At 36.8% G+C, this 18,023-nt stretch overlaps 1 protein-coding gene across 2 annotated transcripts in view; it reads right to left on the bottom strand.

Moving 5' to 3' along the window:
* Positions 1 to 18,023, bottom strand: part of NETO1 (neuropilin and tolloid like 1) — an 83,763-nt gene that overhangs the window by 4,768 nt on the left and 60,972 nt on the right. For both annotated transcript variants that reach the window (XM_006761920.2, XM_006761921.2), the window contains exons 7-8: positions 13,857 to 14,085; positions 1,593 to 1,706 (exon numbers count right to left, since the gene is read on the bottom strand). In XM_006761920.2, coding sequence (XP_006761983.1) covers positions 1,593 to 1,706; positions 13,857 to 14,085 — 343 coding nt within the window. The remainder of the gene's footprint in view (positions 1 to 1,592; positions 1,707 to 13,856; positions 14,086 to 18,023) is intronic.

Below are 18,023 nucleotides of genomic sequence, written 5' to 3'. Positions count from 1 at the left end.
TTTGTCGCTCGAATGAATTTTATTATTTCTTCAAGGTTCTTCACATACGTACACCTTAAGAGATATCAAGTAGGAAGGAGTAACATGTTCTCAAAAAATTAGGGTTGGTACACAGAAGAATTTTGAGTCAGAGATTTTGCTGGTTTTGGCATGCACTCACAAAAAGGTTGCCCACCCCTGGTCTATGGCATGGAAGCTCCCACAATCCCCGGGTCATCCTGAGCAAAACTCTGCTGGGAAAACTTCAGACAACACAGGCTTCCTCTCCCGGCAGCTCCCAGAATGGAGACACAGCACCTCCCCAGGAGGGCAAGACACCAGCATGTCTCACCCTCATCGCTGTTGCAGGTGCTCCACCTCAGGCAGGGGTGGCCCTAGTGTCTGGGGCTCCTTTCCTCCTCCCAGGCCCCCTGCTAGCCCCAAGGCTCAGACCCAGGTGCAAAGGGTGAGGAGGCTGGGCCCCCACTCACTCACAGAGGGAACCATCTGAGAGGCCAGTGGAGAAGACCAGGACCCTGTTCATAAAGGGGTGTTACTCTAAAACAGCTGGCCACTGCCCCTGCCCCTTCATCCTGAGCCACGGTGCAGAAGTTTTGCCCATGAGAGAGTCAGACCACAAGAACAGACAGACCACACCTTCCCCTGAAGACTTACTCTATTTGGATCACAGTGTAGAGGTGCTAGAGCCAATGGAAATCTCAAAAATAATGGAAATGACCAGGATGGTATTAAGAGTCTTCAGAAAATATTTAATTTCCCATTGATTCCAAAATGGTTCCTGGGACACAAAACTGAACATCGCCACATCTACTTTCAGATATTTGATGCCCGGGTCTGCCTTCCTTATTGACCTCGGGAACCACGGCTGCTGCGGTCACCTCCCTGCTTCTACCCAGAGAAGGCGTTTTAGTGGACGACACTGGACTTGGAATAAGAAAGAGTTGTCTGCCTGCTTGTCCTTTGCAAACTGGTTCTTACTGAATCTGAATAAAAGATGTCTGGCACTTTCAACTTCACTGAAACATGCAACATTTATAACCAAGCCAAGGATTGGAAATGCTGTCGACAGAAACAGGCCTTTGTGCATCAGCCAGAGTGGGGAGCAGGGGATGGGAGCTACTTCCATTGCAATGGAAGAAAAGCATTAGGTAGTTGAGTTGAGTTTAAGTGGCTGGAAGTAACTGAATGCTCAAGCACGCCTTCAATAAGCTTTATCTCTAGAGTACCTGCACTGTACTCAATGAAGACAAACTGGAATAATGACAGGTGTAACCCAGACGAAGGGCCCTGGGTCTGATGGGAAACCCCACACTGCATCTAAGCTCCAAGTGTCTTTCCATGTCCTTGCAGGCTCTCCTATGAAGACACCTCCATGAGCGTTCAAGGGCTCTGGAGAGTCAGTCCACTGTGTGTTAATGAAACTTCTGGTGACAGCACCTGAAATGGCAAAGAACAAGGCTTCCCAATGGATTAGAAGACACCCAACGTTCATAAAAGCCTCTCTACACTCTGTCTTTACGATGGTCTGACACATAGATCATTGGCATTTGTATCCTTCCCACTCCAGACGGGGGGAGTCTGCAAATCATTACCTTTGCAGTGGTTTTCATCCCAAGGATACACACAGTTCTGGAGCCCATTGCACACCAGGGTGCTGTTGATACACATGTTACTGTGGCAGAAGAACATGTTGCCTTCACAGGGAGCTGAAAGCAAGAAGAGAAAGATGAAGAAATTTAACTGACGCTCAGTAGTAAATCAGTCACATTGCAAATCTAAAAGCAAAAAGATAGCAGTGATGATTTACCCTCAACTTGAGATAAAGGATCTGACCTTTCATTCTCAAAAGTGTTGCCAAAGTGGCAATTATTTCTTGAGTTACTAACAGAGCTGGTGTCCCTCTAGAGGTGTCCAGCTTATAAAACAGGCCTGGGGATTTTCCATCATAAAAATGAAGTCCATTATCCATACAGTGTTGTTTTTTTTTTTTTTAACAAAGTGGCTAAGTTATGCTTCACATTATATCTGTGTAAACTTAGCCATACTGAGCAAAAAGACTCAACTGAAATACTGAGTTTGAAAAGTACATGTTTGCAAAGTACTAAAGAAAAAGTTACATATTAGACAAAACCCTATGATACTATTTAAGCATATGAAAAGGAGAGTGTCTTGGAAATTCAGAACTGGAGAAAATTAATCCCAAACAACATAAGGAAAAAAATATATTATTCTCATTGACTTTTAACAGGTATATGGTGGTGAAATTAGCCTACTTTGCATGAATTTCACACATTCTGGTAACTTTAGGTATCATGGCCCATGATTCCCAGATTACAGTGCACAGTCAGGTGCTGGAGGTAGCTCTAAGAAGATCTACATAAATATGGGAAATTCAGTGACATAAATATGATAAACAATGAAGATTTTAATATAGCAAAGAAAAATGTTAGATATGACTTAAATATTAGGAAAATGCATTTCTTTCATTATCATAGTAATAGAATATTTAGAAGAATAAGTTTCTCGGGTAATACTGCATTAGGAATCATGGTATACAGTCAGTGTTTTATGCTAACTCTTGTTTTTACCTTCACAATTATTCCACATACCTCATATAATGTAATTTCAGTGTTTACCTTTTCCAGTAATATTTTCTGTGACCCTTGTAAGAACAGACATTCTAGAAATACTAGATACAACACATATTCAGTACTACATGTAATTTACAGTGGAAATCAATCAGCAAAGGGTTATTAATGATCAATATTATCTAAACACTGCAGTCACATTATAATGAATTTTTCACCTTCAAACTATATATTGTGGATATTTTAGAAAGTTACCATCTTTCAATGAACATTGACCTTTGAACACATGGGTTTGAAAGGCACAAGTCCATGTATACATGAATCTTTTTTCAATAAACACTGTAAATGTATTTTCTCTTCCTTATGATTTTCTTAATAATGTTTTATCTTCTCTAGCTTACTTTATTGTAAGAATTCAGTGTATAGCACATATACAAAATATGTGTTAATCACTGTTTTTGTTGTTGGTAAGGCTCCTAGTCAACAGCAATTAATGTTGGGGGAGTCGAACATGGGGAAGTGGGGGGAGGACTAGTAATAACCCCACATTGTTCAAGAGTCAACTGTATTTGCTATGTTAGTCAAAATGGTCCAGAAAATACTTTGCATAGGCCAATTAGTGTATTTTAATATGCTAGAGGAATTCTTAAAAAATATATAGTCAAGTCTTGAAAATCAAATCAATAGAGCAAAGATCCGGCCAACTCCAGCAAAGTGACTCCTGGCCAGCCACCCCTTCCTCCCACCTCACTCCCCCCAACCCCCAGCTGCTTCTCAAAACAGAGTTCCTTCTTCCTTCTGCCTTGTTTGACTTGACGTTAGGTCCCTGGTTAAAGAGCAAAAATATGTAACAATCATTTTAAAAAAGAAAAAAGAATTAAAGTGTAGAGAATGTTCAGTAGTCATTTAGAAAAGTATTCTGCTTAAAATTTTATTGGGCCAAAGGTTTGTTAAGCATCATATAACAAAATTTAATGACCCCATATATTATTGCAAAAATCTGCCTTTTCATAAGAAGCTCAATTTGAATGTCTGTAGCCCACAATAATGGCTGTTGCAGAACTGATATGGTCTGTTTAGCAGATAATGAGTGTTGTCAAAACGTGTACAAGAACAAAAAGGAGTTTTCTGTGAATTGATTGGGGTGGCTGAAAAATGATTTAGTAAAAATGTGCAAGACATCAAGTGCAATAGTTTTGAAAGTACAGTTATCCTCCAAGTAAAGAATACCTTTAGAAGAGCATAAATATTTATTGACCTTCTACAATAAGTTGGAAAAATTGTAATTACCATTAAATAGGATGGGTTTATAAAATTTAATATATAAAAATGACTCTGCATTCTATAATTGAGTGAAATACAATAATGTGTTGGTAAGAGCACTGAGATTTGAATTCCAAGTGTAATCTTGTTCTATATTCTGCTGTTTTATAGCAATGAAAATGTCGTATAAACTCCCAATCAGTGTCCCAGTATCAGTTGTTAGATGTTGGGGGTTAAACTGGAATGTAACAGGTAAGCCAGGACTCTCAATAAATCACATCAGGACCCACTTCTTTACATCAAATAATTACACAAACGTGCCAGTGAACTTGAGTCATTCTTGCTCTTAAAAATTAATATCATTCCAAGTATTATCCAACCTTTTCCCCTACCTTTGCTATTATACATAGAATTGCTATGCAAACAATACAACAAGCAATCTTGTAAAGGCTAAGAAACGAATGTACAACAACTTACACTCCTCGAACAAAAACCAGTTTTGTTTCATAGACACCAAAAATAAAATCAATTGGAATCTAAATTTTCTCCATATTGCATTTTTGAATATTTCTCTCATGTAAATCCAGATATGCAGTGGATTATGAAAGAGTCCTTTCTATCTCTTGCTAAAAAAAATAAAATGGCATCTTCCTGCCTCCCAAATCAAGCTATGTTCTCATTGGTCTTTTGAGGATGTCAGATACACTCTATCACTCCCATCACTTCCCACGGCCACCATCACACTCTCGGTATCTATAGGGCAGTGCTTGCATGCCCTTCTCTTCCTCTGTCTGCCCTGGAATCCCCGTCCCCACTCGGCTATCCAAACCATATCAGAACTGCACTATCAATGCAGCTTTGAAATATTCCAGTCTAACAGAAAATTACCTTTTTCTTAAATCCTGTTAGAGTTTGTAAAAAGTTCAACACTTAGTATATACTTATCATCTTTCCCACAAGTTCTTTTTGGCTAAGGGCATGACTTAAAAGGAAGATAAACAATCCAATCAAAAAACGGACGAAGGATCTAAATAGACACTTTTCAAAAGAGGACATACAGAAGGCCAAAAGACATATGAAAACATGCTCAAAGTCACTAATCATCTGAGAGATGCAAATCCAAGCAACATTCTCACACCTGTCAGAATGGCTATCATCACCAGTTCAACAAAGGACAAATGCTGGCAAGGATGCAGGGGAAAAAGGAACCCTCTCTTGCACTGCTGGTAGGAATGCAAACTGGTGCAGCCTCTGTGGAAAACAGTATGGAGTTTCCTCAAAAAACTAAAAACGGAACTCCTGTTTGACCCGGTAATCCCACTTCTAGGAATATATCCCAAGAAAACAGAAATGCCAGTCAGAAAGGACATATGTACCCCAATGTTCATAGCAGCACAATTTACAATAGCTAAGATTTGGAAACAGCCTAAGTGCCCATCAGCAGATGAGTGGATTAGAAAACTGTCGTACACAATGGAATACTATGCTGTTGTAAAAAAAAAAAAAGAGAAGGAATTCTTACCATTTGCAACAGCATGGATGGAACTGGAGAGCATTATGCTAAGAGAAATAAGCCAGTGAGAGAAAGATAAATATCACATGATCTCACTCATATGTGGAATATAATGAACAACCTAAACTGATGAACAAAAATAGAACTAGAGACATAGAAGCATCGAACAGACTGTTCAACCTATAAGGGAAGGCGGGGAGTGAGGGGTTACAGATCAACCAAGGGACTTGTATGTGTGCATATGGGCATAACCAATGGACAGACAGTAGTGGGGCAAGGGCATATGCTGGGGGGCAGGGGGCAGGAGCAGCTGGGGAGAGTTCAATTGGGGAAAAAGGAAACTCATGTAATAAAACAACAAAGAATTTAAATTAAAAATAAATAAATTTATATTTAAAAAATCTCTTATATTGCTTACCATTTTTAGGTGTGTAGTAAATACTCAACAGATAATATTAATTGGTAAATATTACTGAGAAGAGTTTAACACTGGCTAGGCTGCACACCTGAGTATCCAGAGAGCTGATTACTCTGAGAGGTGTGTTTGCAGGTGGAGAATTAACCTTTAGTGCCACAGTTTTCAAATACAACACAAATTATGATATTCTCAGAAAATGAACCTCAGTATCATTTCTTTGCTCTCTTACTATTGCAGAGAAGGCATTCATTCTACCATTTTGCAGAGAATGAATTCTACTTAGAACTTCAGTATGCATATATCAATATATATTGCCTCTTAAAAAACAGAAACTTTATTTCCTAAGTTTACCTGGGAGAAACTTGAAGTTTAGGTTTATTTGTAATAAAATGGCAGCTAAGGAAGCAATACTTAAAATTCAGAGTAACTCAGATTCCATGATTTTTTTTTAATCCTCACATGTTCCCACTCTCACCACGAGGTGGCAGTATGCACCACATTTTGGTAAAATAGCGTTTCAATCCATCATGATGCTTAAACCATGAATCTATGCATCTGGAGTAAACAATGTTTATATCTATTTATTCCTGATTCTTAAAAAGTAAAAACTTTAGAAAGAATTAAACAAAAAAAAATTCTGAGCATACCTGAATTAGGTAAAGGAGCACAAGATAAAAAAAGGCAGCCACAATACAACAAAAAGGAAGTTTTATTTAAAAATTTAATAACGAATCATACAACATGCTATTATGTTAGAGCTTTAATCATGATGTGTCATAACTTTTCAGCATTGTGTCAAATGGTTATAAATGTTGTTCCAATTGTGTAATTCAAAGGCTTTTAATTTATAATGCTAAAGGCATTAATGCTCATTCTAACTATTACAGTTTTTGTTTTTTTCTCTCTCCATTGCATTTTAAATTCAGAAATCCATTAAATACTATTCAGGAAGTAGTAAAACAAAAATGGAAATAAAAGTGGCAGATATCTCTCTGAAATATTGATGTTTGGGATACTTATTGCTTCATGGTTAATAAAACTTCATTGGCAGATTAGTTCAAAGCCAAAGAACATCAGATTTCATCAGGAAAATCTGGAAATAGAAGTGATGCTTGATCCTATTTTTCTTTAAAAATCATGACATTATTAAAAAAAAAACAAAAACCTTAGGACTTAAGGCCAGGTGCTTCCCTAAATTACCCCAGCCACGGTCCCAAATCTCCTATCCATACATATTCTCCTTGTTTCTTGCTTTCCTCAAAACCTTCTTTTTCAATTTCTTTAATTTGAGGTTTGTCAAATGTTCACAACCCCCCTCTGTCCTGGCCTGTGTGTGTACAGCTACACACACACACACACACACACACACACACCATCATGCACACCCACATACATGTGTGCATGTATGAACACACACAGGCTCACACACGCACACAGCCTCACACACTCACACATGCACACACACTCACACTTATATATGTGATCTTCTGCAGATGCTCTTTTTATTCCTTACTTCCCAGATCTTAAGTTGGAATGAAATGCTCACAACACTGCATGGAAAGGCAGCCCAGGAGAACAGGCACGTGCCCTTGCTTCATTTCTTGAATTCAACTCTGATCAATTTTGAAGACTTTGATTTATTAAAACTTTCTGATACTCTAGTTTCTCTAGAGCCCATCACTTTTGTTGCTTCAGAGATGAGAGCAAAGCTTAACATTATTATAAGTTTGCATAGCTTACTGCTAAGTATCATTTTCAATAGTAGTATTCTAATTCTAGAAAAAAGCAAATGTAGAGAATACATATTTGGCCATCAGAAATAACCTCAAAATAAAAGTTTTTCCTTGTTCTTCCCAAAATAAATGGAAAAAATTTCCCTACCATCTACTTTAAAGTTAAAATGGCCCCCGGGCCATTCAATCAAAAGAAATGACATTTTACTTGAGAAATGATGACCAGATTTGAGGCCAGAAATAGATTTGTGCATCTTCACTTCATCTCCTTTATCATCTTCATATTTTTTTTAAAAAAAATCAATACCTGCCTCTAAAACTCTATGTTCCAATGTGACTTGGTTATCGGTCAAAATATCCAGTATTATTGAGGAAGATATATTTCAATCCCCTTTTTTAATAGAATAAATTCTATTCACAAATTTCAAATTAATAGCAATCGAATTAGATCTCTCCAAATATTTCTGCTAAAATTGCATATTCTTACTCTGGCAAAAAATACTATATTAAGAAAAGAGAAACACCTTCATGTGAAAATTATATTCCACGGACAGAGAACATTCCCTTCCTGACAGAGGCCATGAACCACATCATGATTTAACCATTACTACTTGGAGTGCAAGGAATTATTACACACTTTATACTATGATTATGTCTACCTTGGGTCAGCTACACAATTTATTCATTGTGTGCAATGAGACGTGACTTGACTCTCAATAAGGAGGATGCTATATCTCTTTGGGGTCTAGACATTGATTATTATTGGAACTTGGACATGTGGCCCAGGCTTTGTTTCCATGACTGATGAACACATATCTAAAACAGCCTTTAGTTTAGACACACATTTCTGTTAAAGGTGTTGTATTTCATTTCATCATTGAATGTGCCAACTCCCAAAAGGAGGGCTTATCCTATATAATAAAAGGCTAATATGCAAATCAACCAAGCAGTGGAACGACCAATCGCTATGACATGAACTGACCACCAGGGGGCAGATGCTCAATGCAGGAGCTTCCCCTGGTGGTCAGTGCACTCCCACAGGGGGAATGCCGCTCAGCCAAAAGCCCTGAGCCAGGCTCACTGCTGGCAAGTGCAGCGGTAGTGGCAGGAGCCTCTCCCATTGGGAGTGGGCCTAAGTCATCAGTTGGACATCCACCAAGGGCTCCTCGACCGTGAGAAGGCACAGGCCAGGCTGAGGACCTTCCCCCAAGTGCATGAATTTTGCGCACCGGGCCTCTAGTAAGAAATAACTATTAGAGCCAAGCATAAAGGGACTACTCTCAGGGTTGTGATTCTGCAAGTTCAAGGGCTGACTATTTAGAATAATTGTCCCCATCTCCATACGACAAATGCATACTGCCTATTTTCAGAAACAGACATAAAGAACAGTGGCTATAAAGCCAAAAATCAAAGAGATCAATGTTTATTATATCCTAAAATCCCACCCAAAATTACAAGGACTGAGCTGCCTTCATTCATGTCCACAGGATCCCTGGCAGATTTAACCCTGCTCTACTTAAGACAATGTTGATCTCAAAAGTTCAATGACAATTCTGCACAGTTTTCTAAGGAATTCAATTAAAAAAAAAAACAGTTCAAGGTCATAAAGTATCAATCTACCCCGTTATCTTAATAGTTAATCTGTATATACATGTTTTAAGAAGGATTTAACCAAGCCATTCAAACAATTTCCACTTTTTAAATCATTTTAAACACTCACCACTAGTGTATATTCTTAGGCTATTTTTTAGATCAACAGATGGGGCCATCTATATCTATGTCTATATTGATGTCTATGTCTATGTCTATGTCTATGTCTACATCTATGTCTCTATCTGTATCTATAATTTTGTACCTAGTTTAGAATTTTGATATATAGGGCTAAATTGCCCTTTTGAAAACTTTTACTTCCCTCCTAGCCTATATATTTCTTTATTTCATCACATCATCTTCAAAAGCAGGTATTTCATATTTGCTATTTTTGAAACATTTTTATGGAAGAAAATGATGTTTCATTCCTGTTTGATTTACATATCCTTGTTTACCAATATGCAAAGTTGTTTGTTTCCTTTACCAAGAGCCATTTATGCTTCTCTGTAATTTTTTTCACTTCATTTGCCCCATTTTCTATTGGTATGCCTATAGAACTTTTTCCTATTGTCTTATGTAAACTTTATTCTTTAAATCATAACAATATTTACTCATTGTCTCTCCTTTATGCTGCCATTTGGTCTCCAGTTTAGTGTTTCCCTTTTTATTTGACCTATGTTTATATACAAATGCATATTTTAAATTTTGCAGGTTTGTATATAGTGATATTTTCCTTTATCCACACTGTTCTGTATCTATTTTAGAAAGATGTACCAAAATATGGCACATTCCACAATTTTTCCAGCATATTTTGTATATTGTTGATACTGAAATCTATGCCATCTGTTACTTATATGGCTGTATGACATATATAAGTAAATACTTTTGTATTAATACAGTGGTCTTAGTACTTTTAAAATACACAAACTCATAATGGTGAGGCTGGAGATCTATATGAATAAAACATCAATTTACATTTTAGTCTATGTTATAATTGGTAACATTGCTTCCTCTATGGGTAATATTTTCTTTCCTTGGTGAAATATATAGTGAGCATAATGACTTTTGATCTTAGAATTCACCCCAAATATGTAAGCATATTTGGTCTTGCTTTTTCTAGTGGGACAATTAAATATTATGGTTGCAAGTTGAATATAATTAATATTTTTGGTGTATATTCACAGTGTTACTGAACTCTGTACTTTTACATTAATTATTGAATTATAATTTCTATACTTTTTTTCCATATAGGATCCATCAAATTAGTTAATTGAGGTGATATGACAATTTTATTTGCATACCAAAAATTAGGAATTTGCTCTATCCATTGTAGAATGCAAATTATGTGCATAAGAGGCAGATGACAGGTTCAACAATGGTCAAGACAAGAAAAGATAATAACACTGAGCTGTGAAATAATAATCTATTACCTCGCAGAAGAGTAGAGATCCAACTAAAAAAAAAATGATGGAGAAAAATCTCTACAAGGAGAGAATTAGGCTTTTTAGAATATGCTTTAGAGTAGATAACTTACTAAAGTAAATGAGGAAGTGTGTGGTGGGAGTGTGGAGCAGAGTACCAGATATAATTGAACATTTTCTAAAGTAAGTCACACCCTTGAATTTAATTTGAATAAGTGTGCTAGCACCTTAAAGGGAACAAACATCTTATCCATCTGGTTGCCATCAGTGCCTGGGTGCTTGTGTGCTTACTGAAGGAACAAATGAATGGACTGAGGAATATGAATAGTACAAAAATGAAAACTTACTGATTATTAGGTTAATAAAACTACAGTAGATACCCAACTTTAAGGTTAAGATGATGTTGGGGTGAATATTTTTCTTATACTGCCTACAGTTATATCTTTCTATATCTCCTAAGCTATCAGATTTAGGAATAAAAATACATTAAAAATAATAATATAGTATTTAATATATTTAAGTAATATACTAAGTAACATAGATTGACATTTAGATTATCCATCACATTAAATGAATGTTTTAGTCTTCTACTACTGATTAACAAATTATTACAAACTTACTGGCTTAAAACAACACCCATTTGCCCTAACCAGTTTGGCTCACTGGATAGAGCATCGGCCTGTGGGCTGAAGGGTCCCAGGTTCGATTCTGGTCAAGGGCATGTGCCATGGTTGCTGGCACATCCCCAGTAGGGGGCGTGCAGGAGGCAGCTGATCGATGTTTCTCTCTCATCAATGTTTCTAACTCTCTATCCTTCTCCCTTCCTCTCTGTAAAAAAAAAAAATCAATAAAATATATTAAAAAAACACACACCCATTTATTATCTCAGTTATGTAGGTCAGAAGTCTGGTTTGAGTGAGTTCTCTCCTTAGGGTCTCAGAATGTTAAAATTAATGATGCATTAGGGGTAAAGAATTGTGGATTGGGTTCTTATCTGAAGCATGAGAATCATGGATTGGGTTCTTATCTTCCAACCTCATTCAGGTTATTGAAAGAATTCAGTCCCTTGGGGTTGTAGGACTGAGGTTCCTGCTTTCTTACTGGCTGCCAACTGGGGGACATTCTCAGCTCCTGGAGGTCCCCCACCATTCTCTGCCAAGTGGTTCTATCTATAACACGGCAGTGTGATCCCTTAAGGCTAGGAGTATCTGCTACAGCTTAGAGTTCTGACTTCTTCCATCCTGACATTTAGACCTTTTAAAGAGGCATAAAAATTCTTACTAATATATTTTGTATATAATTAGACCAATCAGGAAAGTTTCCTTTATAATTAATTCAAAGTCAAGTGATTAAGGGTCTTACCTACTTATGTAATAGCCTTTTGGCCACATAATGTAACATGCTCATGGAGTAACACCCCATGATATTCACAGATTTTTCTTGCACTCAAGAAAATTCACTAGGTTTTGCTCTCTTACACTAAAGTCACACCCATAAATCTGTTTGTGATCATCCCTTTTCTCTCCTTGGCTCCTACTGAGATCACTGAAGGTCATTACCTTTAATTCTCCAGGAGGCCTTCTGTTAGGCATACCATTAACCTCTCAAAATGACCTCTTAGTTACTGACACTGTGATCTTTTGATATTTCTGATGATTAAATAAAGGTTGTGTGGTTACAGTGTTTAATCAGTTTTACAGTTCATTTCAGAATATATTTAAATGTTAAATAAGTTATCTTTCTTAAAGAATACAAGTCACACTTAATACTTAAAAATGTTATGATCTCTTTTGCAGTACCTCTAAATGTGCCCATCTCCATTAGATAGATATTAAAGCAAAACTACAAAGGCAATGACTAAATTAGTTTCAATTGAAGATTATTGTAAATTTATGAGATAATCACAAAGAATGCCATTGTAATACTCATCATTCAAATAAGAGTAATCATCTGTTACTGTGTAGGAACATAAAATGTAGAGTACTTTCTTCCTATGGAGAAAGAGGACTCTGTGTCTTCTGGATTAGTCATTGAAAAGTCCACCCACTTGAATGTCTTCTGGAAATAATTTAATTATATATGCATGGAAGCTTTTACCTTTTACTCAAGTAGGAATATTTCTAATAATATATGCACAGTATGATATCATTCACCATTTCTTACATAAGAAAAAATTTAAATACTCATAGATCTTCATCAATCTGAGTTGGAAGGGACCAATATTGCCTGAATTTCTTCAAAAAAAAATGACAAGAATTTTGGGTATTCTTTTTTCCCCAAAAAAATACCTTGCTGAAATAAAGACAGACTATTTCTAACATTTTGATCAACTACTGAAATGAAGACATAGATAGCAACCTGCTTTTTAAATCTGCAATAATGCTGGGTAAGTTATTTAACACACTCTATGATGGTATCAAGATTTAGAAAGACTGAGTAACATTCAATACTTCTGGGGTCCTAGAATTCTCCAATTGGATAATTAGAGAGGAATTTAAGACCCAAACTATTTATTCACTATACAAAATCACTGCCTGCTAGATTTAGCATTTATGAATTGAAAAAGATTGGTTACTGTTCCTATCATTGAGAAATCCTTGACATTTCAGATATATTTGAAAATGTATAGCTTCAAATTACAAGGTGCCAATTTGTTAAAGGTAGCCAATTTCTCAGGATTATTTTCTATTTGCATTCATTTATTAAACATGAATTATTCAAGGTTTCTAAAGAATATCCCAAATATATCTCTATTAGTATGACTCATTCTTTGTTAGAACACAATTTTCTGAAATTGCTATGCTTTGCACCTAAGCCTGGGTATCACACATTGTGCCATTTTATATATTTTGTGAAACTTTTTATATTTACTCCCTTCCCAAGCATTTCTCTCCCTTTGCCTACTTTAATAGAAACTCTGTAGGTGCAGACCTATTTGAAATAAATGGGACTTCAAGAGAAGCTTACTGAAGAGAACCTACCAAATATTTCTATGCATGTTTTTAAGATTTAGACTCAAACTTCATCAGACGCTGCTGTATCAGTTCTGTAAGCTTTGTAGAAGCTCAACCAAATACAAAGAACTCATCATTTCCCAGCCAAATAGTGGGAATAGTCTTTAGCAAGGTTTTGATACATAAGGAGACAGAATGTCATGGGTAAAACTCTCTTCTGGCACTGGATTCCAAAGAAGGAAAGGGACTTTCCACGATTCTATAATTTACCCAACCACAGCCTGCTGAGCTCAGACTGCACCGAGAAAACACCACTAACAGCTATGAGACTTGCATCACTGCACGCATGTGAAGGACAGCCAGCCCAGAAGCTTACGTTCTTGAAAGGATGTGAAGAGCATTTGAAATCTGCTGTTCCGACTGCCCTCGTCCGCCCACATGCGGATCACCCCCAGGCCTGTGCGCAGCATGACGTCATTGGCCACAGTGCTGCAGAACTTGGCTCTCAGGTCCTCCACAGAACTGCTGCCGTCATACACGGCCACAAAATTCCTCTTGCATTCATTTGAGTTCTGCATCTCATAGTCCAAGAATCGCAAGTAGATCTGTAACACAAAAAGGACACAATAATTTCCCCGAATCAAAATATGAAAGAAGTACAGTACCAGAACTCCCTTTCTCTTTCTCAGACTCACAAGACAGTCTTGATTGCAATCAATGGTATTATTTTTCCCTGTGGATAGCAAGAACGAAGGATGTATAAGTTCAAATTGTGTTTCATATTTTTTCAAATGTTATTATCCTTTCTTTATGTAAATGCCCCATTTTCCAAGGCTGAGGATTTTTACCCCAAATGGTCCTATTTCTCCTTATAACAGCACAAATATGATGCATTCCTGTTAAAGTTCCGTGGTTCCCACTTACTTGCAAAAATCTATGGATATAGATAATTTGTATTAATACCAAAGGAAAAGAGAAGGTTATCAAAAAGTAGTCTCTGACTTCACTATGTTGAAATTATTTCACATGACTACATTGCTTCACTTTTGAGCTAGCTATATATATATATCGCTAACCTACGATTATTTTCAACATAATATAGAGAATAGTCATTTAGCTAAGCCACATAAATACAAATTAAATTAACATTTAATGAGTATAAGCTATTGTGCAGTCTACTTTATAGGTTATTTTTAAAGACTCCCAACAACTGTATAAAGTTTTATTGACACATTCAAATGAAAAAAAACCCAGATGATATAAATTGGAAATTAGACATGAGATCCCTCTAACTCAGTGGTTCTCAACCTTCTGGCCCTTTAAATACTGTTCCTCATGTTGTGACCCAACCATAAAATTATTATCGTTGCTAGTTCATAACTGTAATGTTGCTACTGTTATGAATCGTAATGTAAATATCTGATATGCAGGATGGTCTTCGGCGACCCCTGTGAAAGGGTCGTTCGACCGCCAAAGGGGTCGCGACCCACAGGTTGAGAACCGCTGCTAACTCCTTGGTCTATAATCCTCCCACGCAATCACACTGCTTCACACATACTTTTATGACCAACAGTTAAGATTTGACTCTGTTCCAATGTGCATTAAAAACTACAAGCAATTAATTCGACCAATGAGAGATTTAAAAATTTTTTAAATAAGTCATTTGTCCATTTACCCACTAATTTAGCAATATCTACCCCCTGGCCTCTTACTTTGTCTTGGACACTACTCAAGGCACTGAGGATGGGATGGGGAACACGAGGATGAGGGCCAGGGATGAAAATGTGTGTCCATTAAGCCACGGCAGAAAGATGAAAGTCAAACTGTGAGAAGTGAAAACTCGGGCACCCTAGGAAGGCTACCTGCGCGGGTTCTGGAATCAAAAAGGCATCTTCCATACAGATGTTTCTGAAGTATTTTACATTTTTTAAAACATGAATGCCTATAGGCTATTTCCTCTTAAATGCCTTCTTATTAATGTATTACTTATAAACTAAAGACATGCATTCAATTAAAAATTCAACTCTTTCATCACTCAATATTCTTTTTTTCTTATTTTTTCACAATCTATGAATCTCATAAGACAATTTTTTCCAGATCTCCTCCCCCCGCCCCCACATTAATTAATTTTATTAGCCCAGCTGGTGTAGCTCAGTGGTTGAGCATTGACCAATGAACCAGGAGGTCATCATTCAATTCTTGGTCAGGGCACATGCCTGTGTTGCAGGCTCAATTGCCAGTAGGGGGTGTTCAGGAGGTAGCTGATAGATGATTTTCTTTGATCATTGATGTTTCTATCTCTATTTCCCTCTCCCTTCCTCTCTGAAATCAGGAAAAACATATTTTAATTTTTTTATTATTTCAGAGAAAATAAATTTCTCTTCTGTCCTTGATATTCTCATTGAGTGGGGCACTAATGCTTATTAACTTAACCCTCAGAAAAGTGTTTTTTAACCTCCACTAATACTTCTGTGATATTTCAAGTTTCCCAACTGTCCTGGTTGTTTTTCCAGTTCACCTCCAATGCCTGCCCCAGTAAAAGTTATGTTTCTAAAAAAGAAAATCTAATACTCATATTAAAATCTTACCCTGGCTTCCAAATGGTTATAATGAAAAAAAATTAAAATCCACAAACTGGCAAATTTTCCTTCTTATCTTCGAACGTCACATAGTTATTTTTATGTACATAACAGAACTTCTAAAAGAAGTAAGCATTTTCCATTCTCTGTCTACCAACTTCTTCCTGAATTTTCAAGATCTAGTTCAATGGCTGATTGGAAATTCTGTTTTCTTTATGACTTCATTTGTTCAACATCCATTACATATTATTTAAATGCCAGTGTTTTAAGTGCTACACATAATAATGATATAGAACAAAGGACGTTTTCATTATTTTAATATTATAATTCTCAAAATAATATATTTATAAAGCTCTAAACTATAACATAAAACCAAAAGACACAGTGTGTTGCAGAATTATAAGGAACACTTGTCATAACTACCTTAAAATGAAACAAATAAGATTTAGAAAACCCAAGTAACATTCTCAAAGTGACACAGGCCCCTAAGAGTGGTAATGAATTCAGCTTGTCCTGACACTATGCCCCTCAGTATCACACTACACAGCCTCACATACGTATTTTTAAAATTCTCACAGGCTTATATTCTATAAAGCAAGTTAAAATCTTAAAGTAAACAAGCTACAACAAAATTAGTAAATAAGCAAAACCATCTCCCTTTTTCTAAAGGGGCAAAACCATCTCCCTTTTCCTAAACTGACCACTGAGATATAAGTGAGCTTCAGTGAAAATAAATGTGTCCCTCTGAAGTCAATGGCTGTCTTCAGTTTTCCCCAGAGACAGTGATTTGAAAGAAGAATATTGCTACCGTTAGAGAGGCAGTGTGGATATCCCGCCCACGTTTGCTCATGTGACAGTTCTAGAGAGAAGCTTGTATTTTCCCTAGAAGGTGACTGATTTGCGAACTGCAATGACCTATGTCTATGTGCCTTCTAAGGGTCATTCTTGTTAGACAGAATATTAATTTACAGAGGAAGTGAACAATTTTATTCTTCACTTCTGAAGTATTCAATTATTTTTTTTAACTTTTTCCTTATCAATCAAGAAAAAAAATAAAACAAGCCAGTGGGTATGTCGATTTGCTGGGTGCAGGGCTATTACTACAAATGTCATTAGCCGGAAAAGTGGCCTAGGTTTCTCACACTCACTCTATCAGCCTTAAGTAAAAGCCCTCCCTGCATTACAACTTAAACAATATTCCAGCAGTTAAAGCTCGTGCCATAGCATCACCGAGGGGAAGGGTGCCATATGACAACGTTTTTACTCAAGGGAGTAAAGGACAGAAAGCTCCCCAGTCTCTCAGCTGAAGAAAAGAGAAAATGACCAACAGAAACATTTATAACTCCGGTAAAATAGTCCAATTATAATCTCTCGGTAAATCATTTGGATGCATTCTTCTTTCAAATCAATCACAAAGTTCGAGCTGACAAAATGATTTATTAAACACGACTTGGGTAGCTTCGGAACACGTAAACAATTTTCAGCAATATCTGTCTTCCCATCACATTAATAAGGAGAGCAGGGTCCCTTTTGTATACTTACAGCAGGTAAATCTAGCCAACAATTTGCTAAGTAATATATTTACAAACATTTAATCCTGACCGTTCAACCTGGTGCCTCCCTTCACATCACGGTAATGTATAGAAAACACGCATTGTTTGGGGCAGTTATTTAAGACTTGCCAAAACACTTTTCTCCAAGATAAATACAAATTAAATACACACAGTCTGAGAAACACTGTCCATGGTTTCAAAACTTTACACTTTGATAAAGCCACATTCAAAACAATGTGTATGCAGTCCCTGACACTGAAATATTGCCGGTTCAATTCCCAGTCAGGGCATGTGCAGGAGAGAGCAGGTCTATGTTTTTCACATTGAACCTTCTCTCTCTCCCTCTCCCTTTCCCTCTCCCTCTCCCTCTCCTTCCCCCTCTCCCTCTCCGAAATACTACTACTACTACTA

The sequence above is a fragment of the Myotis davidii genome, unplaced genomic scaffold (assembly GCF_000327345.1).
Source record: "Myotis davidii unplaced genomic scaffold, ASM32734v1 scaffold96, whole genome shotgun sequence".
Classification (NCBI taxonomy): Eukaryota; Metazoa; Chordata; class Mammalia; order Chiroptera; family Vespertilionidae; genus Myotis; species Myotis davidii.
This window is presented reverse-complemented; position numbering and strand designations above follow the sequence as displayed.